The sequence below is a fragment of the Triticum aestivum genome, chromosome 5D, assembly GCF_018294505.1.
Source record: "Triticum aestivum cultivar Chinese Spring chromosome 5D, IWGSC CS RefSeq v2.1, whole genome shotgun sequence".
Taxonomy (NCBI): Eukaryota; Viridiplantae; Streptophyta; class Magnoliopsida; order Poales; family Poaceae; genus Triticum; species Triticum aestivum.
The window spans coordinates 338235743-338263312 of record NC_057808.1 but is presented as its reverse complement, the minus strand read 5'-3'; the positions used below and the strand labels follow the sequence as shown (position 1 = coordinate 338263312).

Here is a 27570-nt window from a genome sequence, read left to right as displayed (position 1 = left end):
CTATTCACACACGATCTCCACTTCTCAGTACATGGGTGACACATGTCAAGCGAATGAGAAGGGTCAGGGGCACGTTCGTCCAAATTCTTCGGGCGAACGGTTTTTCACCATGGCTATAAATACCCCTCCCCTTCCTCACTTCTCTTTTACTCCGCTCGACCTCACTCCAGCTCGAGTTTCTCAAACCCTAGCACCGCCGCTACTTCATCGTCGCCGGTGAGGAAGAGCTTAACTGCCTCGACCTCGTCGCCGTCGTACTCACGCCGGCCGCGGAAATCTTCACTTTGCCGCCGTTGTAGCTGTCTTCCTCTGCCGAGTTAGGGCGTGGAAGATCTGCACTGAAGAACTTCAAATCTCCACTTTCCAATTCGTCGTGTTCTTCATCCAGGGTAATTAGAAGTTACTTTTACTGCCCTTTTTATTCAAGGTTTTCTACAAAATCTTCAAAGGTGTTTATTCTTCAACTTCTTCACACACTAAACACCTCACATGTCATCTGTTCTTCATTCATTTCTCTAAGCTATATTTTTCTTCAAGATTCCTCAATTGTGTGGATTTCTGATCTGTACAACTCTGGAACCTAAGACAAAGAACACTTAGTGAAATTCTTCAAGACTCATCTGGTCAAAATCTTCAAACTTGTTCTTTTTGAAAAACCTCTGAGAACGCATATGACCTCTCCAAATTCCTCACAACTATACTCTTTCTGAATCATTAGGTTCTCATCAACTTAACTCATTTGCAGCGTTCCTCGAAGAAAAGTTGCATACATCTTCGGAGAATTTCATTGTTCAAATTCCTCATCTGAAGAAAATGGCTGATGGAAAGAAGCCACATAAAGGAGGAAAGAGGCCTGAAATCAATACTGCTTTTGAAATCCCTGAGGACATATATAAGGATTATTGCACTCCTGATGAGGCCAAGTTTGGAAAGGAGGACAAAAATCAGCACAAGGTGCGCATCCAAAGGATAGAGAGGAGATGGGCAAGAGAGTGGAGGGAGTACAGATATGTTACTCCCAAGTACATGAGGAAATTCGCACTCAATCCTCCATGCCCAAGACCTCCATTGGCATCTGGCCAAATTGCTGATCCCACCAGCCTCAAGCGCGGTGAGGATTATCCTGAAGAATGGGCCAAGCGCCAAGCCAAGCTGGCTAGACAAGCCAGAGAAGCAGCAAGGAAATTCAATGAGGACTCTGCCGCTGCTGCTGCCTCTGCTGAGGCCTCTGCTGTTAAGCTGAAGAAGGCCATGGCTAAGAAGCCTACTCATAAGCCAAGTGCTTCACCTTCAATGACTTCAAGGCCAAGTTCCTCAGCAATGCCCTCACGGCCAGAATCTTCAAAGCCTTCACGACCAACTCCTCATGCTGCTCCCGCTCCAAAGTCCTCAGCTGCTCCGTCCAAATCCTCAGCACCCGTGCATCTCGCCACGTGCCAAGGACTACAGGCATCTCTATTGCCTCAGGAGCATCTGCTAGTTCCTCGGCTCCACCAAATTCTTCAACTGGCCCCTCTCTGCTGAAGAAAAAGGCCACTGCTGGACGAGGCACTAGACCAAGTCCTCACAAGAAGCAGGTCGCCTTTCAAGTGTCGTCTGATGAAGACGAAGCTGATGATGAAGAACTTGCTGAAATCATCAGAGACAGGCAGGTCAAGGCCGCTAGAGCCAAAGGCAGCAATGTGCCTCTTCTTCTGGATCCGAAGCTGATCCTAGACTTCATTGACTTATGGCACAAAGATCCCAACACGCCTTTGCCGGAGATGAACCTCACTCCTGGTCAAAGTCATGTTTTGACTACCTTCATTGAAGAAGAAAAGTGGAAATTTGAACAAGGAAGAAGAGTGAAGAAAGCGCGGTACAAGAAAGAGCGCTTTCTGAAGCAAAATGTCCTGAAGCTTTCCCCTGAAGAACTCGTTGCCTTGCAAGCTGAGATCAAGCAACTGAGTGATGAATTTGATCGTTACTATGCTGAATGGCTTGGAGCCAAAGTCCGTTTTGTCAAGATTACTGAAAAGTTCACGTCCAATGTTGCAGCCCCAACACAACAAGAAATTCCTCAGGCTGAGGCTTCTGCTCAGCCGACTGAAGAACATGCCAGCACCGCTGATGAAAATTAGGCTGCTGAAGAAAATGTGAGTTCCAGGGCTGATGACTGCATTCCAGCCGCTGATGAAATTGCCAGGGCATCCACTAGTGGCGCGCCTGAAGAAAATGACGAAGTCACGGCAACTGCATCAGTTGTGCCTGAAGAAACTCAACCAAATTCCTCTGCTCCTCCTGCACCTACCCCAACTACGATCCTTCCATCTGCATCAGATGTGAAGAAGACCAAGGCTGCAGAGCGTGCAGCAGTGAAGAAAAGGAAAGCATCAACTTCATCAGATTCTTTAGTTCCAAAGAAGATGAAGCCTTTGACCAGCTCATTTGCTAATCCCATTGATGTTGTTCCTATCTCAACCATGCCATCAAAGGACCTTGTTCCTTTTGATGAAGAATATGTGATTCCTAGTGAATCAGATGAAGAGATTCCTTCTGCTGCTTCGTCAGAGGAGATGGATGAAGAAATTGAAGTGGATGCAATCCCTTCAACCCCCACAGTTTCCTCGCCTATGCCTTAGTTCACTGCTGAAGAGGCCGGCGTTGAAGAAATGGAAGATGAAGATGTGGACATTGGTTGTACCACACCTGTGCTGAACGATGACTTTTGGGAAAGTCAGCACCCCAACTCTCCACTGTTTACACCGTTGCAACAAATTCCTCAGTCCCCTGTTGCTACTGAAGTACAAATGGGATCTGATGAACCACATGCCACACCATCTGTCCATGAAGAGATTCCATCCACTAGTGCTGAAGAACATGAAAATGAAGAATTGATGACCCAGGCTGTCACTGAAGAAGAAGCTGAAATTCCTCAGCCTGAAGAACCTGAGATTGTGATTCCTGAGGTGATAATGCAATTGACTGACACTCCTCAGCCCAAGCCAAAGGATCCATTCTCAAAGAAACAGAAATTCAAGGCTGATGACTTCTTCGGCGAGCACGTGTTCTTCACTGACTACAATCCCTATGACTCTGCTCGTCTTAGAAGGAAGCGCTTCTGGACCGCTAGCTAGCCCAACTTCTATTCTTCACTACTTTTCAACAAGGACAAAGTCTTCGACCACGAGCATATTCCTCATGTGGACATGGAATCACTGCCATGCTTCACTCCTGTCCTTAGTGTGCTTCATGACACAGGCCTCCTCAACTTTTGCACAGGCATTGTTGATTGGAATGAAGAACATATTATTCAGTTCTATGCAACCCTGCACATCACAGGCGATGCTGATGACATCAACACATGGGTTTTGGACTGGATGACCGATAACACTCATTACAAAGCACCGTCCTCTGAATTACTTCACGCCCTGCCAATCAGTCCTCCACCTGAAGGAGCTCGTTGCCTATACCAAGAGCCTGAGTTGACTGCTCATTATATGCAAGTGCTTATGAAGCCTCTGAAGCCTGGTCAAGCCCCAAGGACCAAATTCCTCGTGAAGGAATTGCTCTATGTGCCAAGAACAGTCTATCGCATTCTGACGAAGACTATGAGTCCAATCAAAGGCCACGACTCATCTGATGAGGAAATTGTTGGCATCATGAAGAATCTGCTATTCAACATCATGCATGGCATCCCTGTCAACTATCATGATTTCTTCATGAGGACTCTGGCAAATGTTGCACTTTCTCCGTTTGAGCTGAAGCCTTATGCACCGTGGATTATGAGATTCCTCAGAACAAGGTCTTCACTCAACTACAAGGCTGATTTTCAGAATCACCTCAGCTACTTGCCCCCGATTGAAGTCCTCAAGCAGACCTATTCCTCAGCTGATGATAAGGGCAAGGCACCAGCTGTTATTGATGAAGGCATTCGTCCATTGGATGGTCAATTTCGCAAAGCTGCATCCTACTCCACCAATGATGACTCTGCCACCCATGATTCTACTGCCAATGCACCCAAGTCTACTCCTCAAGCCACAGCTCCAATAGTGATGACTGGCCGTGAGCTTCTTCTTAGTCTTCACTAGAAGGTGGATCGAAATCATAAATGGGTTAAGCGTCATTTGGCTCTATTCTTCACAACATGACTGCTACACACAATGCAGTGAAGAAAAACCATTACTACCTCCATGAAGTCTTCGGTCGCACCTGGGTTGTTCTGTCTCACCTTTACAGTGAAGAAGATCGGAAGAAAATGGGTCTCAAGGAAGATTTTGACTGGTCTGCTCCTCCACCGAAGAAATACAAGAAGGTCAAGGTTCCTTCCTTGGTGGCCAGCTCATATTCTTCATCGCGCGACACTGACGAGTATGAAGACTTGGAAGACACTGCGGCAGGCCCTACATCAACACACGACCCCAACAACGCTGTCGCTCCTTCATCAACTTGATATTCTTCAGGGGCGTTAGTCCTCATTTTCAACCCTTTTGGTCATTCGATGACAAAGGGGGAGAAATTTGAGTTAGTCTTCAAGCGGGTCTATCTTATATGGGCGGTTTTTTTCTAAGTTACAACTCTCGTTCTTCTGATGACTTTGCTGGATCGAGTTGTAAACTTAAACTCTATGGTGGCCTGATACTTTTGTTGTAGTTTTATGCATGCTTATTCCTCATTAATGATTATGCACGCATGCTCAATTACATCAGTCGCCATATTTCATCATGCATTTCAAATTCTTCATATCATATGTTAAATGCGTGTATGAATTACAAGATATAAGGGGAGATCTCCTTATTTCAACTCTTCAAGTGTGCATTGCTTCAAAAGCAAATTCCTCGCTATGCACATCTTCAGGGGGAGTTCTTCTATATCTTGCAATCAAATTCCTCAATATCAGTATTTACACTTCATATGTTTATCCCTGTTGAAAACTTAACCTATATTGTCATCAATCACCAAAAAGGGGGAGATTGTAAGTGCATCTAGTGCCCCTTAGTGATTTTGGTGTATTGAAGACTTATAGGTTAAGGGACTAATGTATTTGTGAGTGTACACAGGTCTATAAGTCTATGAGGAGTTTGATATTTACTGAGAAAGTCGACCCCCAAAAATGAAGTTCTTCGACTGAAGACTTTGGATTTATGAAGACTTTCTGAAGACTTTGAAAGTGAAGAAATTGGTGTGACCTTGAAGACTTGGTATTCATTCGAGGAACATGAAGGTGAAGACTCTTGTTTTCGTAGTTTCATTTTCTCTTTCTTGAGTCATAGGAAACACCGTACTGTTAAAGGGGGTCGAGAAAATACTAAGGAAAAAATTCCATGTGATGCTCAACTCAAAATCCTACACCTACCAATCCCTTCGAGTGAAGCCATTGGAAATCTCATACAGTTCAGTCATATTCTTCAGTGACAGAGACGAAGTTCTTCTGGTCTCTTAGGAATTTGTTCTGACTGAGGAGTTAGGAATTCACCAGTGCGGATTGCCTACACAATGAGGAACATGATAGCCCTGAGGAATTTGATACTCAAATTTCCGACCGTTGCTGTGCTACGCGCCAGCTGTCCCAAAATATCTTATCCACCTAACGGTCATATCATTGAAGGGCATTTATGTCTTATCATGTCGGGCTGCTCCCTAGGCTATAAATAGCCGCCCCCTACAACCACTAGTTGGTTGGCTGCTCCGATAGAAACTGACACTTGTCATTTGAGAGCATCCCATCCTCCGAGGACTTTGAGCGAAAATCATCAAGTGAGGAAAACCCAAACCCAAACACCTACAAACCCAAAGTGATTGAGCATCACTGAAGAGATTGATCATGCGTGGATCCAACACTTATTACCTTTGAAGACTGTGCTTCTTCCAGACGTTTAGGCGTCATGGTCTAGAGCATCCAAGAGGAAATTGTGGATCGCCGAGTGACCGAGTTTGTGAAGGTTCGGAAGTCACCTGAAGACTTACCACGAGTGACTGGGCGAGTTATGTGTGACCTTAGCTCAAGGAGAATACGGTGAGGACTGTGTGTCTGGGACTGTGTGTCCTCAGGTTTAAATACCTAGCCGCTCCAACCAGATGTACAACCGAGACAGCAGTTGGAACTGGTCTACCAAATCATTGTCTTCACCAAGCTTACTGGTTTTATTTCCTCAACTCTTTCATTTCCTCATATCCGTGTTTGAAGACTTTGACTGAAGACTTTCTCAATTTCCTTAGTTCAATTTCTTCAGTCTATTTGTCTTCATCCTGTGTTATCATGTGCTTACGCTTTCTGTACTCTGTGCTTGTCTTCATTTCATCATGATGACCATGCTTGTGTTCTGTTATGTTTACTTTTGAGTACTTATTCCGCTGCAAGTAGTTCTTTGTTAAGGAATTTCCTCACCCGCAAATTCCTCAGTGAAGAATTCATAAAAATCGCCTATTGAACCCACCTCTAGTCGATATAACGCACTTTCACCACAATCGAGATTCAACAAAAATAGACCACTCTTTAAGGGTGCATGACCATAAAAGATATTACTCATATAAATAGAACAACCATTATTCTCTAATTTAAATGAATAACCGTCTCGCACTAAACAAGATCCAGATATAGTGTTCATGCTCAACGCTGGCACCAAATAACAATTATTCAGGTCTAAAACTAATCCCGAATGTAGATGTAGAGGTAGCGTGCCGACGGCGATCACATCGACCTTGGAACCATTCCCAACAAGCATCATCACCTCATCCTTAGCCAATCTTCATTTAATTCGTAGCTCCTGTTTTGAGTTATAAATACGAGCAACCGAACCAGTATCAAATACCCAGGCGCTACTACGAGCATTAGTAAGGTACACATCAATAACATGCATATCAAATATACCTTTGTTCACTTTGCCATCCTTATTATCCGCCAAATACTTGGGGCAGTTCCGTTTCCAATGACCAGTCCCTTTGCAGTAGAAGCACTCAGTTTCAGGCTTGGGTCCAGCTTTGGGCTTCTTCCCGGGAGTGGCAACTTGCTTGCCATTCTTCTTGAAGTTCCCCTTCTTTCTCTTGCCCTTTTTCTTGCAACTAGTTGTCTTGTTAACCATCAACACTTGATGCTCCTTCTTGATTTCTACCTCCGCGGCCTTAAGCATTGTGAAGAGCTCGGGAATTGTCTTGTTCATCCCTTGCATATTATAGTTCATCATGAAGCCTTTGTACCTTGGTGGCAGTGACTAGAGAACTCTATCAATAACACTATCATCTGGAAGATTAACTCCCAACTGAGTCAAGTGATTATGATACCCAAACATTTTTAGTATGTGCTCACTGACAGAACTATTCTCCTCCATCTTGCAGCTATAGAACTTGTTGGAGACTTCATATCTTTCAACTCGGGCATTTGCTTGAAATATTAACTTCAACTCCTGGAACATCTCATATGCTCCATGACGTTCAAAACGTCTTTGAAGTCCCGATTCTAAGCCGTAAAGCAGGGCACACTGAATTATCGAGTAGTCATCAGACCGAGCTTGCCAGACATTCATAACATCAGCATCTGCTCCTGCAGTAGGCCTTTCACTAGCGGTGCATCAAGGACATAATTCTTCTGTGCAACAATGAAGATAATCCTCAAGTTATGGACCCAGTCCGTGTAGTTGCTACCATCATCTTTCAACTTAGCTTTCTCTAGGAACGCATTAAAATTCAAGGGAACGGTAGCACGGGCCATTGATCTACAACATAGATATGCAAAAACTATCAGGACTAAGTTCATGATAAATTAAGTTCAATTAATTAAATTACTTAAGAACTCCCACTTAGATAGACATCCCTCAAGTCATCTAAATGATACGTGGTCCAAATCAACTAAACCACGTCTGATCATCACGTGAGATGGAGTAGTCATCAATGGTGAACATCTCTATGTTGATCATATCTACTATATGATTCACGTTCGACCTTTCGGTCTCCAGTGTTCCGAGGCCATGTTTGTACATGCCAGGCTCGCCAAGTTTAACCCGAGTATTCCGCATGTGCATAACTGTCTTGCACCCGTTGTATTTGAACGTAGAGTCTATCACACCTGATCATCACGTGGTGTCTCAACACGACAAATTGTCGCAATGGTGCATACTCAGGGAGAACACTTATACCTTGAAATTTAGTTAAGGGATCATCTTATAATGCTGCCGCCGTAATAAGCAAATAATATGCATAAAAGATAAACATCACATGCAATCAAATAATGTGACATGATATGGCCATCATCATCTTGTGCTTTTGATCTCCATCGCCAAAGCATTGTCATGATCTCCATCGCCACCGGCTCGACACCTTGATCTCCATTATTGCGTCGTGGTCGTCTCGCCAACTATTGCTTCTACAACTATCGCTAACGCATAGTGATAAAGTAAAGCAATTACATGGCATTTGCATTTCATACAATAAAGCGACAACCATAAGGCTCATGCCAGTTGCCAATAACTTTTACAAAACATGATCATCTCATACAATAACACATATCACATCATGTCTTGACCATATCACATCACAACATGCCCTGCAAAAACAAGTTAGACGTCTAATTTGTTGTTGCAAGTTTTACGTGGCTGCTACGGGCTTCTAGCAAGAACTGTTCTTACCTATGCATCAAACCCACAACGGTGATTTATTTTAAACTTCAAGAAGGACCGGCTGCAGTCAAATTTGATTCAACTAAAGTAGGAGAAACAGACATCCGCCAGCCACCTTTATGCAAAACTAGTTGCATGTTTGTCGGTGGAACCGGTCTCATGAACGTGGTCATGTAAGGTTGGTTCGGGCCGCTTCATCCAATAATACCACCGAATCAAAATAAGACATTGGTGGTAAGCAGTATGACAATCACCACCCACAACTCTTTGTGTTCTACTCGTGCATATAACATCTACTCATAGACCTGGCTCGGATGCCACTGTTGGGAAACGTAGCATGTAATTTCAAAAAAATTCCTACCCTCACGCAAGATCTATCTAGGAGATGCATAGCAACGAGGGGGGAAGAGTGTGTCCACGTACCCTAGTAGACCGAAAGCGGAAGCGTTTGACAACGCGGTTGATGTAGTCGAACTTCTTCTAGCTCCGACCGATCAAGTACAGAACATACGGCACCTCCGAGTTCTGCACACGTTCAACGCGATGACGTTCCTCGCCCTCTTGATCCAGCAAGGTGTCGAGGAAGTATATGAGTTCCCTCAGCAAGACGGCGTGGTGACGGTGATGGTGATGTGATCCGTGCAGGGCTTCGCCTATAAGCACTACGAAAATATGACCGGAGGCGTAAACTGTGGAGGGGGGCGCCACACACGGCTAGGAATAGATGTTGTGTGTTCTAGGTGCCCCCTCCCCACGTATATATAGGTGGGAGGGGGAGGGGAGCAGCCATGGGGCGCCCCAAGTAGGAGGAAGAATCCTACTTGGGGTCCTATCCCAATTCGGCCCCCCATTTCCATATTATCGGAGGGGGGAAAAGGGAAGAGGGAAGGGAGGAAGCAAAGGGGGGGTCGAACCCCCTCTTCCTTCTCCCACTCGGCCTCCTTCCTTAGGGGGGCACCCCTTGTAGGCTGGTGCGCTCCCCTCCTATGGCCCATATGGCCCATTATTTCCCCCGGGGGTTCCGGTAACCCCCCCCCCCCCCCCGGTACTCCGATAAATACCCGATACTATCCGGAACACTTCCGGTGTCCGAATACTATCATCCTATATATCAATCTTTATCTCTCAACCATTTCGAGACTCCTCGTCATGTCCGTGATCTCATCTGGGACTCCGAACAACATTCGGTCACCAAATCACATAACTCATATAATACAAAATCATCATCGAACGTTAAGCGTGTGGACCCTACGGGTTCGAGAACTATGTAGACATGACTGAGACACCTCTCCGGTCAATAACCAATAGCGGAACCTGGATGCTCATATTGGCTCCTACATATTCTACGAAGATCTTTATCGGTTGAACCGTTATGACAACATACATTATTCCCTTTGTCATCGGTATGTGACTTGCCCGAGATTCGATCGTCGGTATCTTCATACCTAGTTCAATCTCGTTACCGGCAAGTCTCTTTACTCGTTCTGTAATACATCATCCTGCAACTAACTCATTAGTCACTTTGCTTGCAAGGCTTCTTATGATGTGCATTACCGAGAGGGCCTAGAGATACCCCTTGTTGGGGAACGTAGCAGAAATTTAAAATTTTCTACGTATCACCAAGATCAATCTATGGAGTCATCTAGCAACGAGAGAGAGGGGAGTGCATCTACATACCCTTGTAGATCGCGCGCGGAAGCGTTCAAGAGAACGGGGTTGATGGAGTCGTACTCGTCGTGATCCAAATCACCGATGATCCTAGCGCCGAACGAACGACACCTCCACGTTCAACACACGTATGGAGCGGGGACGTCTCCTCCTTCTTGTTCCAGCAAGGGGGGAGGAGAAGTTGATGGAGATCCAGCAGCACGACGGCGTGGTGGTGGAAGTAGCGGGATCCCGGCAGGGCTTCGCCAAGCGCAAGCGGGGAGGAAGAGGTGTCACGGGAGGGAGGGAGGCGCCAGGGCTTGGGGGTGCTGCTCCCATGCGCCTCCCCACTATATATAGGGGTGGAGGGGGCTGGTTTCTTTCCCTCCAAGTCCATTGGGGCGTTGGCAAAGGTGGGGAAAAGAAATCCCATCATTTCCCTTCCCCACCGATTGTTATCCCCCTTTTTTAGGGATCTTGATCTTATCCCTTCGGGATATGATCTTATTCCTTCTAAGGTGGGATCTTGGTGCGCCTTGACCAGGGGTGTGGGGCCTTGCCCCCACTACCCACGTTCAAGTGGGTCCCCCCATGCAGGTGGGCCCCACTTCGGAACCTTCTAGAAACCTTCCTGGTACAATACCGAAAAATCCCGAACATTTTCCGGTGGCCAAAATAGGACTTCCCATATATAAATCTTTACCTCTGGACCATTCCGGAACTCCTCGTGATGTTCGGGATCTCATCCGGGACTCCGAACAACTTTTGGTTAACCGCATACTAATATCTCTACAACTCTAGCGTCACCGAACCTTAAGTGTGTAGACCCTACGGGTTCGGGAGACATGCAGACATGACCGAGACGACTCTCCGGTCAATAACCAACAGCGGGATCTGGATACCCATGTTGGCTCCCACATGTTACATGATGATCTCATCGGATGAACCATGATGTCGAGGATTCAATCAATCCCATATACAATTCCCTTTGTCAATCGGTACGTTACTTGCCTGAGATTCGATCGTCGGTATCCCAATACCTTGTTCAATATCGTTACCGGCAAGTCACTTTACTCGTACCGTAATGCATGATCCCGTGACCAAACACTTGGTCACATTGAGCTCATTATGATGATGCATTACCGAGTGGGCCTAGAGATACCTCTCCGTCATACGGAGTGACAAATCCCAGTCTCGATTCGTGCCAACCCAACAGACACTTTCGGAGATACCTGTAGTGCACCTTTATAGCCACCCAGTTACGTTGTGACGTTTGGTACACCCAAAGCATTCCTACGGTATCCGGGAGTTGCACAATCTCATGGTCTAAGGAAATGATACTTGACATTAGAAAAGCTCTAGCAAACGAACTACACGATCTTGTGCTATGCTTAGGATTGGGTCTTGTCCATCACATCATTCTCCTAATGATGTGATCCCGTTATCAATGACATCCAATGTCCATGGTCAGGAAACCATAACCATCTATTGATCAACGAGCTAGTCAACTAGAGGCTTACTAGGGACATGTTGTGGTCTATGTATTCACACATGTATTACGGTTTCCAGTTAATACAATTATAGCATGAACAACAGACAATTATCATGAACAAGGAAATACAATAATAACCATTTTATTATTGCCTCTAGGGCATATTTCCAACAGTCTCCCACTTGCACTAGAGTCAATAATCTAGTTCACATCACCATGTGATTAACACTCAAAGTTCACTAGAGTCAATAATCTAGTCCACATCACCATGTGATTAACACTCAATGAGTTCTAGGGTTTGATCATGTTATGCTTACGAGAGAGGTTTTAGTCAACGGGTCTGCAACATTCAGATCCGTGTGTGCTTTACAAATCTCTATGTCATCTTGTAGATGTAGCTACCACGCGCTACTTGGAGCTATTCCAAATAACTGCTCTACTATACGAATCCGGTTTACTACTCAGAGTCATCCGGATTAGTGTCAAAGTTTGCATCGACGTAACCCTTTACGACGAACTGTTTTACCACCTCCATAATCGAGAAAATTCCTTAGTCCACTAGATACTAAGGATAAGTTCGACCGCTGTCATGTGATCCATTCCCGGATCACTATTGTACCCCTTGACTAACTCATGGCAAGGCACACTTCAGGTGCGGTACACAGCATAGCATACTGTAGAGCCTACGTCTAAAGCATAGGGGACGACCTTCGTCCTTTCTCTCTCTTCTGCCGTGGTCAGGTCTTGAGTCTTACTCAATACTCACACCTTGTAACACAGCCAAGAACTCCTTCTTTGCTGATCTATTTTGAACTCCTTCAAAATCTTGTCACGGTATGTATTCATTTGAAAGTACTATTAAGCGTTTTTGATCTATCCTTATAGATCTTGATGCTCAATGTTCAAGTAGCTTAATCCAGGTTTTCCATTGAAAAACACTTTTCAAATAACCCTGGATGCTTTCCAGAAATTCTACATCATTTCTGATCAACAATATGTTAACAACATATACTCATCAAAAATTCTATAGTGCTCCCACTCACTTCTTTGGAAATACAAGTTTCTCATAAACTTTGTATAAACCCAAAATCTTTGATCATCTCATCAAAGCGTACATTCCAACTCCGAGATGCTTACTCCAATCCTTAGAAGGATTGCTGGAGCTTTGCATACTTGTTAGCATCTTTCAGGATTGACAAAACCTTCTGGTTGTATCACATACAACCTTTCCTCAAGAAAATCGTCGAGGAAACAATGTTTTGACATCCTATCTGCAAGATTTCATAAATAATGCAGTAACTGCTAATATAATTCCAACAGACTCTTAGCATCGCTACGAGTGAGAAAGTCTCATCGCAGTCAACTCCTTGAACTTGCCGGAAAACATCTTAACGACAAGTCGAGCTTTCTTAATGGTGACACTTACCATCATTGTCTGTCTTCCCTTTTAAAATCCATCTGCACCCAACAGCCTTACGACCATCAAGTAGTTCTTTCAAAGTCTATACTTTGTTTTCATACATGGATCCTCTCGGATTTTATGGCCTCGAGCCATTCGTCGGAATCCGGGCCCACCATCGCTTCTCCATAGCTCGTAGGTTCATTGTTGTCTAGCAACATGACTTCCAAGACAGGATTACGTACCACTCTGAAGTAGTACGCATCCTTGTCGTCCTATGAGGTTTGGTAGTGACTTGATCTGAAGTTTCATGATCACTATCATAAGCTTCCACTTCAATTGGTGTAGGTGCCACAGGAACAACTTCCTGTGCCCTGCTACACATTAGTTGAAGTGACGGTTCAATGACCTCATCAAGTCTCCACCATCCTCCCACTCAATTCTTTCGAGAGAAACTTTTCCTCGAGAAAGGACCCGTTTCTAGAAACAATCACTTTTGCTTCCAGATCTGAAATAGGAGGTATACCCAACTGTTTTGGGTATTCTATGAAGATGCATTTATCCGCTTTGGGTTCGAGCTTATCAGCCTGAAACTTTTTCACATAAGCGTCGCAGCCCCAAACTTTTAAGAAACGACAGCTTAGGTTTCTCTAAACCATAGTTCATACGGTGTCGTCTCAACGGAATTGCGTGGTGCCCTATTTAAAGTGAATGCGGTTGTCTCTAATGCCTAACCCATAAACGATAGTGTAATTCGATAAGAGACATCATGGTATGCACCATATCCAATAGGGTGCAGTTATGATGTTCGGACACACCATCACACTATGGTGTTCCAGGCGGTATTAGTTGTGAAACAATTTCCACAATTTCTTAATTGTGTGCCAAACTCGTAACTCAGATATTCATCTCTATGATCATATCACAGACATTTTATCCTCTTGTCACGACGATCTTCAACTTCACTCTGAAATTACTTGAACCTTTCAATAATTCAGACTTGTGTTTCATCAAGTAAATATACTCAGCATCTACTCAAATCATCTGTGAAGTAAGAACATAACGATATCCACTGCGTGCCTCAGCACTCATTGGACTGCACACATCAAATGTATTACTTCCAACAAGTTGCTCTCTTGTTCCATCTTACTGAAAACGAGGCCTTTCAGTCATCTTGCCCATGTGGTATGATTTGCATGTCTCAAGTGATTCAAAATCAAGTGAGTCCAAATGATCCATCTGTATGGACTTTCTTCATGCATATATACTAATAGACATGGTTCGCATGTCTCAATCTTTTCAAAAACGAGTGAGTCCAAAGATCCATCAACATGGAGCTTCTTCATGCGTTTTATACCAATATGACTCAAGTGGCAGTGCCACAAGTATGTGGTACTATCATTACTATCTTATATCTTTTGGCATGAACATGTGTATCACTACGATCGAGATTCAATAAACCATTCATTTTAGGTGCAAGACCATTGAAGGTATTATTCAAATAGACAGAGTAACCATTATTCTCCTTTAATGAATAACCGTATTGCGATAAACATAATCCAATCATGTCTATGCTCAACGCAAACACCAAATAACAATTATTTAGGTTTAACACCAATCTCGATGGTAGAGGGACCATGCAATGCTTGATCACATCAACCTTGGAAACACTTCCAACACATATCGTCATCTCACCTTTAGCTAGTCTCCGTTTATTCCGCAGCTTTTATTTCGAGTTACTAACACTTAGCAACCGAACCGGTATCTAATACCCTGGTGCTACTAGGAGTACTAGTAAAGTACACATTAATATAATGTATATCCAATATACTTCTGTCGACCTTGCCTGCCTTCTCATCTACCAAGTATCTAGGGTAGTTCTGCTTCAGTGACCGTTCCCCTCATTACAGAAGCACTTAGTCTCGGGTTTGGGTTCAACCTTGGGTTTCTTCACTAGAGCAGCAACTGATTTGCCGTTTCATGAAGTATCCCTTCTTGCCCTTGCCCTTCTAGAAACTAGTGGTTTTACTAACCATCAACAATTGATGCTCCTACTTGATTTCTACTTTCGCGGTGTCAAACATCGCGAGTTGCTCAAGGATCATCATGTCTATCCCTGATATGTTATAGTTCATCACGAAGCTCTAATAGCTTGGTGGCAGTGACTATGGAGAACCATCACTATCTCATCTGGAAGATTAACTCCCACTCGATTCAAGTGATTGTAGTACTCAGACAATCTGAGCACATGCTCAACGATTGAGCTTTTCTCCCTTAGTTTGCAGGCTTAAGAAACTTGTCAGAGGTCTCATACCTCTTGACGTGGGCACTAGTCTGAAATCCCAATTTCAGTCTTTGGAACATCTCATATGTTCTGCGACGTTTCAAAACCGTCTTTGGTGCCACAATTTTAAACCGTTAGCATCACACACTGAACTATCACGTAGTCATCAAAACGTGTATGTCAGATGTTTCGCAACATCTACAGACGACGCTCGAGGTTCAGCACACCGAGCGGTGCATTAAGGACATAAGCCTTCTGTGCAGCAATGAGGACAATCCTCAGTTTACGGACCCAGTCCGCATAATTGCTACTATCAACTTTCAACTAAATTTTCTCTAGGAACATATCTTAGTAGAACTAAAGCGTAAGCTACGACATTATTTGCAAAGACCTTTTGACTATGTTCATGATAATTAAGTTCATCTGATTATTTAATGAACTCCCACTTAGATAGACATCCCTCTAGTCATCTAAGTGATACATGATCCGAATCGACTAGGCCGTGTCCGATCATCACGTGAGACGGACTAGTCATCATCGGTGAACATCTCCATGTTGATCGTATCTACTATACGACTCATGTTCGACCTTTCGGTCTCTTGTGTTCCGAGGCCATGTCTGTACATGCTAGGCTCGTCAAGTCAACCTAAGTGTTTTGCTTGTGTTCCGAGGCCATGTCTGTACATGCTAGGCTCGTCAACACCCGTTGTATGCGAACGTTAGAATCTATCACACCCGATCATCACGTGGTGCTTCGAAACAACGAACCTTCGCAACGGTGCACAGTTAGGGGGAACACATCTCTTGAAATTTTAGTGAGGGATCATCTTATTTATGCTACCGTCGTTCTAAGCAAATAAGATGTAAACATGACAAACATCACATGCAAATCATAAAGTGACATGATATGGCCAATATCATCTTGCGCCTTTGATCTCCATCTTCGAGGCGCGGCATGATCACCTTCGTCACCGGCATGACACCATGATCTCCATCATCATGATCTCCATCATCGTGTCTTCATGAAGTTGTCTCGCCAACTATTACTTCTACTACTATGGCTAACGGTTAGCAATAAAGTAAAGTAATTACATGGCGTTTTCATTGACACGCAGGTCATACAATAAATTAAGACAACTCCTATGGCTCCTGCCGGTTGTCATACTCATCGACATGCAAGTCGTGATTCCTATTACAAGAACATGATCAATCTCATACATCACATATATAATTCATCACATCCTTTTGGCCATATCACATCACATAGCATACCCTGCAAAAACAAGTTAGACGTCTTCTAATTGTTGTTGCATGTTTTACGTGGCTGCTATGGGTTTCTAGCAAGAACGTTTCTTACCTACGCAAAAGCCACAACGGTGATATGCCAATTGCTATTTACCCTTCATAAGGACCCTTTTCATCGAATCTGATCCAACTAAAGTGGGAGAGACAGACACCCGCTAGCCACCTTATGCATCAAGTGCATGTCAGTCGGTGGAACCTGTCTCACGTAAGAGTACGTGTAAGGTCGGTCCGGGCCGCTTCATCCCACAATGCCGCCGAATCAAGATAAGACTAGTAACGGCAAGCAAATTGAACAAATCATCGCCCACAACTACTTTGTGTTCTACTCGTGCATAGAATCTACGCATAGACCTGGCTCATGATGCCACTGTTGGGGAACGTAGCAGAAATTCAAAATTTTCTACGTATCACCAAGATCAATCTATGGAGTCATCTAGCAACGAGAGAGAGGGGAGTGCATCTACATACCCTTGTAGATCGCGAGCGGAAGCGTTCAAGAGAACGGGGTTGATGGAGTCGTACTCGTCGTGATCCAAATCACCGATGATCCTAGCGCCGAACGGACGGCACCTCCGCGTTCAACACACGTACGGAGCGGGGACGTCTCCTCCTTCTTGATCCAGCAAGGGGGGAGGAGAAGTTGATGGAGATCCAGCAGCACGACGGCGTGGTGGTGGAAGTAGCGGGATCCCGGCAGGGCTTCGCCAAGCGCAAGCGGGGAGGAAGAGGTGTCACGGGAGGGAGGGAGGCGCCAGGGCTTGGGGTGCTGCTCCCATGCGCCTCCCCACTATATATAGGGGTGGAGGGGGCTGGTTTCTTGCCCTCCAAGTCCATTGGGGCGTTGGCAAAGGTGGGGGAAAGAAATCCCATCATTTCCCTTCCCCACCGATTGTTATCCCCCTTTTTTAGGGATCTTGATCTTATCCCTTCGGGATATGATCTTATTCCTTCTAAGGTGGGATCTTGGTGCGCCTTGACCAGGGGTGTGGGGCCTTGCCCCCACTACCCACGTTCATGTGGGTCCCCCCATGCAGGTGGGCCCCACTTCGGAACCTTCTAGAACCTTCCCGGTACAATACCGAAAAATCCCGAACATTTTCCGGTGGCCAAAATAGGACTTCCCATATATAAATCTTTACCTCCGGACCATTCCGGAACTCCTCGTGACGTCCGGGATCTCATCCGGGACTCCGAACAACTTTCGGTTAACCGCATACTAATATCTCTACAACTCTAGCGTCACCGAACCTTAAGTGTGTAGACCCTACGGGTTCGGGAGACATGCAGACATGACCGAGACGACTCTCCGGTCAATAACCAACAGCGGGATCTGGATACCCATGTTGGCTCCCACATGTTCCACGATGATCTCATCGGATGAACCACGATGTCGAGGATTCAATCAATCCCGTATACAATTCCCTTTGTCAATCGGTACGTTACTTGCCCGAGATTCGATCGTCGGTATCCCAATACCTTGTTCAATCTCGTTACCGGCAAGTCACTTTACTCGTACCGTAATGCATGATCCCGTGACCAAACACTTGGTCACATTGAGCTCATTATGATGATGCATTACCGAGTGGGCCCAGAGATACCTCTCCGTCATACGGAGTGACAAATCCCAGTCTCGATTCGTGCCAACCCAACAGACACTTTCGGAGATACCTGTAGTGCACCTTTATAGCCACCCAGTTACGTTGTGACGTTTGGTACACCCAAAGCATTCCTACGGTATCCGGGAGTTGCACAATCTCATGGTCTAAGGAAATGATACTTGACATTAGAAAAGCTCTAGCAAACGAACTACACGATCTTGTGCTATGCTTAGGATTGGGTCTTGTCCATCACATCATTCTCCTAATGATGTGATCCCGTTATCAATGACATCCAATGTCCATGGTCAGGAAACCATAACCATCTATTGATCAACGAGCTAGTCAACTAGAGGCTTACTAGGGACATGTTATGGTCTATGTATTCACACATGTATTACGGTTTCCAGTTAATACAATTATAGCATGAACAACAGACAATTATCATGAACAAGGAAATACAATAATAACCATTTTATTATTGCCTCTAGGGCATATTTCCAACACCTCTCTGATACTCGGAGTGACAAATCCTAATCTTGATCTATGCCAACCCAACAAACACCTTCGGAGATACCTGTAGAGCATCTTTATGATCACCCAGTTACGTTGTGACGCTTGATAGCACACAAGGTATTCCTTCGGTGTTCGGGAGTTGCATAATGTCATAGTTGAAGGAATATGTATTTGACATGAAGAAAACAATAGCAATAAAATTGAACGATCAATATGCTAAGCTAACGGATGGGTTTTGTATTTATAAAATGTTAAATGTGTACATAAAAATTGTTGACCATGTATTAAAAAATGAGGCATTTCCAGAAAAAATTGAATATGTATAAAAAATATTGAACATGTATTAAAAAATATGTTAATCTGGTATGTGAAAAATGTTAATCAAGATTTTTGTTAAACATAAACATGTATTAGATATATAGCAAAAATGTGTATAGAAAACCATTGAAACCCGAGAGATAATAAGAAAAACCAATGAAAAAAGACAAACGAAACTGAAGTAAAACAAAGAAAAATAAAGAAAAGTAAAAAAAAACAATGAGAACCATGGAAAGAAATGAAGAAACCAAAGCAAAAGAAAGAAAAAAGGAAGAAAAGAAGAGAAAGTAAAGGAAAAAACAAAGAAAAACCCGTGAAAAAATAAAATAAAAAACCAAAAACCAATGAGAAAACCGGCTCAATGCACCTCAAGTAAGTAGCGTGCCTATTACTTATCACGTGGAACATGCCGTCGCAGTGGCTAGTAGCGCTGGCCATCTTCCAGGAGAGGATGGAACCTTGCTTCTCTCTCTTTTTTTTTCGGATGAAACCTTGCTTCTCTCCTTTTCCTTTTCTTCCTTTTCATTTAACTATGCATGAATGGGCCGGTCTGATTACTGTAGATCCTCGCGAGACATCCTACATCTATACCTACTAATAAAGCAAGGTGTGTTTCGCTAATTTTTTCATCCGTTCACCGTCAAAAATATTTTGTTTTCTATTCGAGGTGGTACTAAATTCTTATGCGTTTATCTATTAGAAAAAGAATTTTTGTGCGTGGGCCGCGCGCTGTGGCCCAGCGAAGCCAGCCCACTTTTTTATTCTGCCCACGTAGCTGGCAAATTCTATTTTATGCACTGGGCGAGAAGTAGTTGGAGTTTCGCACAGGACAACCAATTATTGGCTGGCCTTTTCTTAATTCGTGTGTTTTACATATATTTTCATTCTCCTTTACCTATCTCTTTTTATCAATCCAAGTTTTTTTAGAATGTATTTCTTCAATAAAAAATACTATAAAACGTTCAGAATTCTAAAATTCTGTTTCTATTTTGAAAAATTATTCGAAACTTGCAAAAAGTTTCCCATTTTTTTCAAAATAATTTTTTTTCAAATTTTTTCCAGATTTCTAAAAATAAAATGGCATTTAAAAAATGCTCCAAATTCGAAAAATATATTAGTTTTATTCAAAATTTTCCAAATTAAAAATAATGTTCGGGTATCAAAGATACACAATTTCTGAAAACCTTATGAATTTTCAATACATGTTCCCGTTTTAGAAAAGTGTTCATAAATTCAAATAATGATCATGTGTTTTAGTTGAAGTTTTCCCCAGGCCAACAAATAATGGGCTGGGCCATTTTTCTTTGTTTCTGTGTTTTCCTTTCATTTTTATTCTTCCTACCCTATCTCATTTTCCCCTTTGAAATTTATTTTTCTTTGAGAACTTATTTAGTAAATTAAAAATTCTCAAAAACCGTTCAAAATAAAAAAATGGAAAATGTTCAGAATTCCAAATTTTCATCGTTATATTGAAAAGTATTCTGAACTTGCAAAAAGTTTCCAATTTTCCAGAAACAATTTTTTTCAATTTTTTTTTGAGATTTCTATAAAGAAAATGGCATTTCATAAAATGCTCTAAATTCGAAAAATATTATTTTTAGTGAATTTTTCACTATTTAAAATAATGTTCGTGTATAAAAGATACACATTTTCTAAAAATCTTATGAATTTAAAACACATATTCTCGTTTTAAAAAATTGTTCATAAATTCAAATAATGTTAATGTTTTTATAAAAAAGTTAGTGTTTTCAGAATTTTTTCTGAATTTTAAAAGAAGTTCCCTTTCATATCTCGTTTGCGATTTTCCGAAAGTGTACATAATTTTCAAGATTTAAAAAATTGTTCATGTTTCTTAATATATTTAGAAATTTCTTACCTTAAAATCCCCTCCACTAAAAGGATTTGAAAGGAAAAATAGATTGAATAACTCGTGGGTCTTCTATGATGTACAAGTTTTTTTGAAAAGGAGGATAACCTCTGGCTCTGCACAGGACGATGCATGCAGCCATATATTATTGAAAATCCAAAATCCAGCAGCCAAAGAAACTCGACTCGGAAATAAAACGGAAAACAAACCCTGAGGCCAAATACCTCGTGACAGCAACTTCCCCAGATAGCCACTAACCATATGTTACAAGACACAATAGAGACAAAAAATACACAACTCCTAGGCTACACCTTCAAAAAGAAAACGCCGGACGTGCACCAATGATGACGAGTCCACCACAAGGTTGAACTCTGGATTCTCATCCCCAAAGCCAAGTTTCGATCCACCACCTTCAACAAGGACACGACACAGGCGCGAAATGACATAGCCCGATTTGAGATATTGTATTTCCACTGAAGTGCATAAAATTGTCGTTGAAGCCTCCGGTACCATCCGCCCTTATACGTCTACCAACGCCTCGATATTCGGATATCTCTGGAGAAGACAATGGAAGATAAAGACGTCCCATACCGCCTGCCTCCCGCTACTGCCGCACCACCTTCGATCCAACAACAATAGGCTAAGCATGAGCCCTCCACCAGAGCCATCGTGTGTCACCTGCCGATAGCAGGCATAATTTGATGTCTCCACATAAGACGTTGTGCGTAACTTCCTCCGGTAGCACATCCACCCGATAGCTTCACCTGCCGACGACGGGTGCTGCCTAACAACTCCGAAAGAGTCACATGTGTCACCTGCCGAGCCGCATCGAACCCGATCAGTTGATGGAAGGGACGTCCCATACCGCCACCAGCCTCAGAAGGTTGTCGCCACCTCGAGATCCAGACTCTGATTCGCCCACACGACCCCGGTGTCTGCCGCCGTTGATGAAGAGGGGCCGCCGCCCCGATTCTCGGTGCTACAGGGAGCACCCACCACCGCGTTAGCCGCTGTCGTCGCCCATACAATGGCAACCGCCGCCGCAATCCCGCATCAAGCATGGTTGACGCCGCTGCACGAGCTCGGAAACTGGATCCCAAGATCCACCGCCACCTGCGCCGCCACAACATCCCGCATCAAGCTCTGACGTACGACGACGTAACAAAACTCTTAAATGCCCTTGATCAATGAATAAAAAAATAGCGGATTGATTCCTTCACACACGATGAAACCGAGAAGCTAAATGTTCCTTTTTCGTGTGCGCACAGGGTTTTGCATGCACATATAATTCTCACTGACTTTAAATGCATATTATTTTATCTGCCGTTGCAACGCACAGGCATATGTGCTAGTCTCCCTTAATGTGAAACATAGTCGCCGCATATAAAACGGCCCCTATTTCGAGGGGTACACAGCCCCTAATGGGCCACGAGAAAAAGCAGGGGTTATGTTTTTTTAGGGGTAGCAGGGGGTTTATAGTCTGGGCCCATGCCCCAGAGAACCTAAGCCCAGCCCATATTACCCCAAGCACAACAGCAACCCAGCCTGCCAAAAAGTCCAGCGTGCCACCCAAAGAATCCAAGCAAACCCTAGCCTCCCTATCTCCACCTCCATCCTCCGCGCCCCCGCTCTGCACGCCGCCGGTCCCTCAACACCATCCATCCTCGTCCGCCGTCAGCCGCCGAGTGCGTGGCCGCACCCGTCTACTCCGCCGCTCCAAGCCTCCGTTATCCGCTGGATCTGCACCTCATCCGCTCCACGGCCGCGACTCAAGGCAAGTTAACCGACCTGATTGATTTTCTATCAGACTTGTCGTTGCAGGCCGCCGCGTCCTGCCTGCAATCTCGCCGCGCGCCGGCCCTAGGTTCCAGCTCTAGCCGCCGACGAGCAGGCTAGCGCTGCGCCGAGCCCCGGGGATCTCACTGACCAAACGTCAGGTCGAGTTCTCTTGCTTGGGTTGCGCCCGTGCTCGTCGCATCTCACAATTTTTCCCAGTTTAGTTGGTTTGTTATGTTTAGGGTATAGGTCTGGCTCTCTGCTCATACACGCGAACTTACATCTTCTGCCGGTATTGTTTAACTGCCTTCGATGAGCTATTTTTTTCCCCACGGGGTTTGATTCGTTCATCTGAGTCATTCCGTAAGCATTGTTTTACCTTATTGCCACTGTGTCATTTATGTGTTCCGAGGATAGTTTTCCCCCCTTGTTTAATTGCCTGTGATGCAATTTCGCGTGCTTCCTTCTGTGTGTATTGATGATATCTTTCTTACTTGTGTACTTTGCATAGCTCGAAGACAGTTGAAGGTAATTTGCAAGCAGCAGCCATGGCGTCTCGTTTTTGGGGACAGGTACTTGCTTTCTCTCCTGCACTGAGCTGCTGAATCAGACTCTATGTTGCATAAGTGTAGTAGTATGCATATATGTTGTCCTTGTCAAATGCAATTACTTAGTACCTTTTATCTTTTTCTACCCAACATCAGGGAGACAGTGACTCCGAGGAGGAGGTGGACGAGATCGAGTCAGAACAAGGGAGTGATAGCGAGAAATCAGAAGCCGGTGATGGGGGACGCGATGGGTCCAAGAACCGCTATCTGAACAAATATACACAAGACAGTGACGACTCTGATACTGAGAGTCACCGCGTGATTCGCTCGTTGAAGGACAAGCGCAATGATGAGATGAAAGCCACTGCCGACCAGATGCGCAATGCAATGAAGATCAATGACTGGATTAGCTTGCAGGAGTGTTTTGACAAGTTAAACAAGCAGCTTGACAAAGTTGTTCGTGTCAATGAATCTGCGAAAATTCCAAATGGGTATATCACCACTCTTGTGCTACTGGAGGACTTCCTTGCTGAGGCTCTTGCAAATAAGGAAGCCAAGAAGAAGATGAGCAGCAGCAACGCAAAGGCGCTAAATGCTGTCAAGCAGAAACTTAAGAAGAACAACAAGCAGTATGAAGACTTGATCCAGAAGTGCAGAGAGAATCCAGAGAGCTTTGAAGATGATGTTGCAGATGATAAGGATGTGGATGATGATGATGATGAGAGTGGTGACGATGTTGTGGATCCGGATAAGATGGCCTCTGACTCAGAAGATTCAGGGAATGAAGACGATGTCAGTCAAGATGGTGGAGCCTGGGAAAAGAAGTTGAGCAAGAAAGATAAGATTATGGACAAGCAGTTCTTGAAGGACCCGAGTGAGATTACATGGGATATTGTTGATAAAAAGCTCAAGGAGATTGTGGCGTCGAGGGGTAAGAAGGGAACTGGGAGAGTTGAACGTGTGGAGCAGCTAACGTTTTTGACACGTGTGGCAAAAACACCTGCCCAGAAACTTGAAATTCTTTTTCATGTGATATCTGCCCAGTTTGATGTCAACCCTAGCTTACTTGGTCATATGCCAGTCAATGTGTGGAAGAAGTGTGTTAATAATATGCTTCTTGTGCTTGATATTCTGCAACAGTATCCTAATATTGTAGTAGACACCTCAGTGGAGGCTGATGAGAAGGAAACTCAGAAGGGTGCCGACTATGATGGAACAATCCATGTTACTGGTGACCTAGTTGCATTCCTGGAGAGAATTGACTCGGAGTTTTTTAAGAGTTTGCAGTGCAGTGATCCCTATACCAAAGATTATGTTCAGAGGCTTAGAGATGAACCCTTGTTTTTGGTACTTGCGCAAAATGTGCAAGAGTACCAGGAAAGGGTTGAGAATCATAAGGCTGCTGCGAAGGTTGCATTGCGTCGTGTTGAACTAGTCTACTACAAACCTCAAGAAGTATATGATGCAATGAGAAAGCTGGCTGAGCAAACTGAGGTTGTCATGGAGGATGGAGATATTGAGGCCGGCGATGAGCATCAAGCAGCTGATGACAATAGAGGACCACCACCGTTTATTGTGATTCCGGAGGTTGTACCTAGGAAGCCTACTTTCCCCGAGAGTGGCAGAGCTTTGATGGATGGATTGATGTCTCTAATTTACAAGTATGGAGATGAAAGGACCAAAGCCCGGGCAATGCTGTGTCACATATATCACTATGCAATCTCTGATGAATTTTCAGTTGCTCGTGACTTGCTCTTAATGAGTCGTTTACAAGATGGGATTCAACTTATGGACATCTCATCTCAGATTTTGTACAACCGGGTCATGGCCCAATTGGGGTTATGCGCCTTCCGAGCTGGTTTGATAGCTGATGCTCATGGTTGCCTGTCTGAGCTATATGCAACAGGAAGAGTGAAAGAGTTGCTTGCACAAGGTGTCCAGTATAGTCGATACCATGAGAGAACTCCTGAACAGGTGAGTCTCCCTCTTGTCTATCATGTGAATGCCTGCACACATGGCAGCTAGTTTCCTATGCAACAATGACATGACACATAGACAGGGATCCACCATTTTCCCAAGAGATACATATATATTTATATAATCAGCAATAATTTTCACTTATGTTTTTGACACATGCTCAGGGAACGTACTGCCCAGTGGTAGGATAGGTTAAGTTGTTTATATTGTGTTATTGAGGGATAGGCTGTATTGTTACGTATTGCTGCCCTGTCGAAATGGAACCACGAGTCCAGTTGATTTAAATGAGTTTTGCTATTTACCTGAGCCTTACTGGTACATATTGGTGGTTTTTAGATGACGCATCGGCATCAGATACGACTACACTGTCTTGCTCTGTTATCATTGTATCTGAGCTAGTCTGACAGATATTTATTTGTAGTTGCAAAATGTCACTGTTAGTCATAATTGTATCTTAGTTTTTTTTTGCCAATAGATATCTTAGCTAGTCTAATAGAAGAACCTGTCATTCTGACCATATTCTTTCATTTAGTTTTATTTTTTAGGTGTGAAATTTCAAATGCTTAACGCATAGTTTCTAGAAAGTACCTCTTTACAATGACATCTTCTCCTTTCTTGAGCTCCTTTGGTATTTTATTTATCTAGATAAGGTCCTTCAAGAGTATCTGCTCCTTTTCTCTTGGTTTTCCCAGAATTGACTTGCAGGCTTGAACTCGTCGTTTTAGCAATACGATCTAATTGATATGATCACTGTTGACAATGGAAATACAACATACATATTTTCTGCTCATGATGTATTTACTTTCTACTGCAGGAACGACTTGAGAGGAGAAGGATGATGCCTTACCATATGCATATAAACCTTGAACTTTTGGAAGCCACACATTTGATCTGTGCAATGCTAATTGAGGTCCCGTATATGGCTTCCAGTACTTATGACAAGCGGAGGCCTATGAGCAAAACATTCCGCAGGCTTCTTGAAATGAGTGAGAGGCAGACTTTTGTTGGACCTCCAGAAACGGTGAGGGATCATGTAATGGCTGCCACGAGGGCCCTCAATAAGGGTGACCATGAAAAGGCTTTCAGTGTCATCAGTTCTCTGGATACCTGGAAACTTTTGAGGAATAAGGAGCATATCCTTGAGATGCTGAAGCTTAAAATCAAGGAAGAGGCTCTTAGAACCTATCTCTTCTCTTACTCGTCTTGCTACGAGTCCCTGAGCCTTGACCAGCTCACTACTATGTTTGACCTCAGCGAGGCACACGCTCACAGCGTTGTTAGCAAGATGATGATGCACGATGAGCTTCATGCAAGCTGGGACCAGCCAACCAAGTGCATTGTATTCCAGAACGTGGATCAAACCAGGCTGCAGGGACTAATCTTCCAGATGACTGATAGGCTCTCTGTCCTTGTGGAGAGCAACGAGAGGGCGTATGAGGCCAGGACTGGTGGTGCCCTTGAGGGTGCACCGCCCAGGCGCAGGGGTGATCAAGACTCGTCCAATATGGGAAAGTGGCAGGAGAACTTTGTATCGTCACAAGGAGGCCGCCGCGGCGGTGGGAGGTCTGGTTACGCTGGCAGAGGAGGCTCTGGGCAGGGCGGTGGGTACCAAAATGACAGGGGTGGCCAGGGTTCCCGTGGGGGCTATGGTGGTGGTTCTCGGTTCCAGGATGGAAGGGCTCGCAACCAGTCTGGTTCCTCGTCTAGAGGGGATGGCAATGGACGCATGGTGAACCTAAACAGGCCTGGTAGAAATTAGAAGTCTGATAGATTGAGATAAATTTCCAAGCAAGGTTGCCTTGAAGCATTGTTTCCGCACCGTTCAGAACTTGAGTCGTTGTTTGCTCTATTTTTGTAGCTTCTGTTGTCTGTCATAAATCTACCAAGAAGTCTTGAGTAATAGTTGTCTGGTTTGTATCATGGGAGTGAGGACTACATATTCACTCCTTTATAAATCAAGTTACCTATGTTACTGCTTTTCCTGTTTTCTGCTAGTTGTTTTTGCCATCTTCCAGTCATGTCATGAATGTTTTTTTTAGTGCAAGTTAATCTTTTATCTCTGCGAGCTGCTTGTACAACGTAGAGCACAGGAGGGATTTTACTGGTCTCAGAATGTTGTAGTTTCGTATCAGATACAACAGCAAATTTATTTTATGTTTAGAAGTGTTCAATCATGCATGGATTGGATACCATGGCTCTTCATACCTAGTTGCGTTCGATTCAGCTACAAAGTGAACACTATAACTGCACAATGA

At 44.0% G+C, this 27570-nt stretch overlaps 1 protein-coding gene across 1 annotated transcript; it reads left to right on the top strand.

The window, feature by feature from the left end:
- Positions 1 to 22526: 22526 nt before the first annotated feature.
- LOC123121591 (eukaryotic translation initiation factor 3 subunit C) lies at positions 22527 to 27286 on the top strand. Its single transcript, XM_044541609.1, has 4 exons — positions 22527 to 22788; positions 23302 to 23362; positions 23495 to 25312; positions 26130 to 27286. The coding sequence occupies exons 2-4, from the start codon at positions 23339 to 23341 to the stop codon at positions 27072 to 27074; spliced, it is 2787 nt and encodes a 928-aa protein (XP_044397544.1). The 5' UTR covers positions 22527 to 22788; positions 23302 to 23338; the 3' UTR covers positions 27075 to 27286.
- Positions 27287 to 27570: the final 284 nt, after the last annotated feature.

What these genes read in the sequence shown, in the direction of transcription:
- LOC123121591 (XM_044541609.1), top strand. Translation starts at nt 23,339, where the DNA reads ATGGCGTCTCGTTTTTGGGGACAG. An exon ending in CGTCTCGTTTTTGGGGACAG is followed by an intron (nt 23,363 to 23,494) that starts GTACTTGCTTTC and finishes ACCCAACATCAG; the next exon opens with GGAGACAGTGACTCCGAGGA. An exon ending in ATGAGAGAACTCCTGAACAG is followed by an intron (nt 25,313 to 26,129) that starts GTGAGTCTCCCT and finishes TTTCTACTGCAG; the next exon opens with GAACGACTTGAGAGGAGAAG.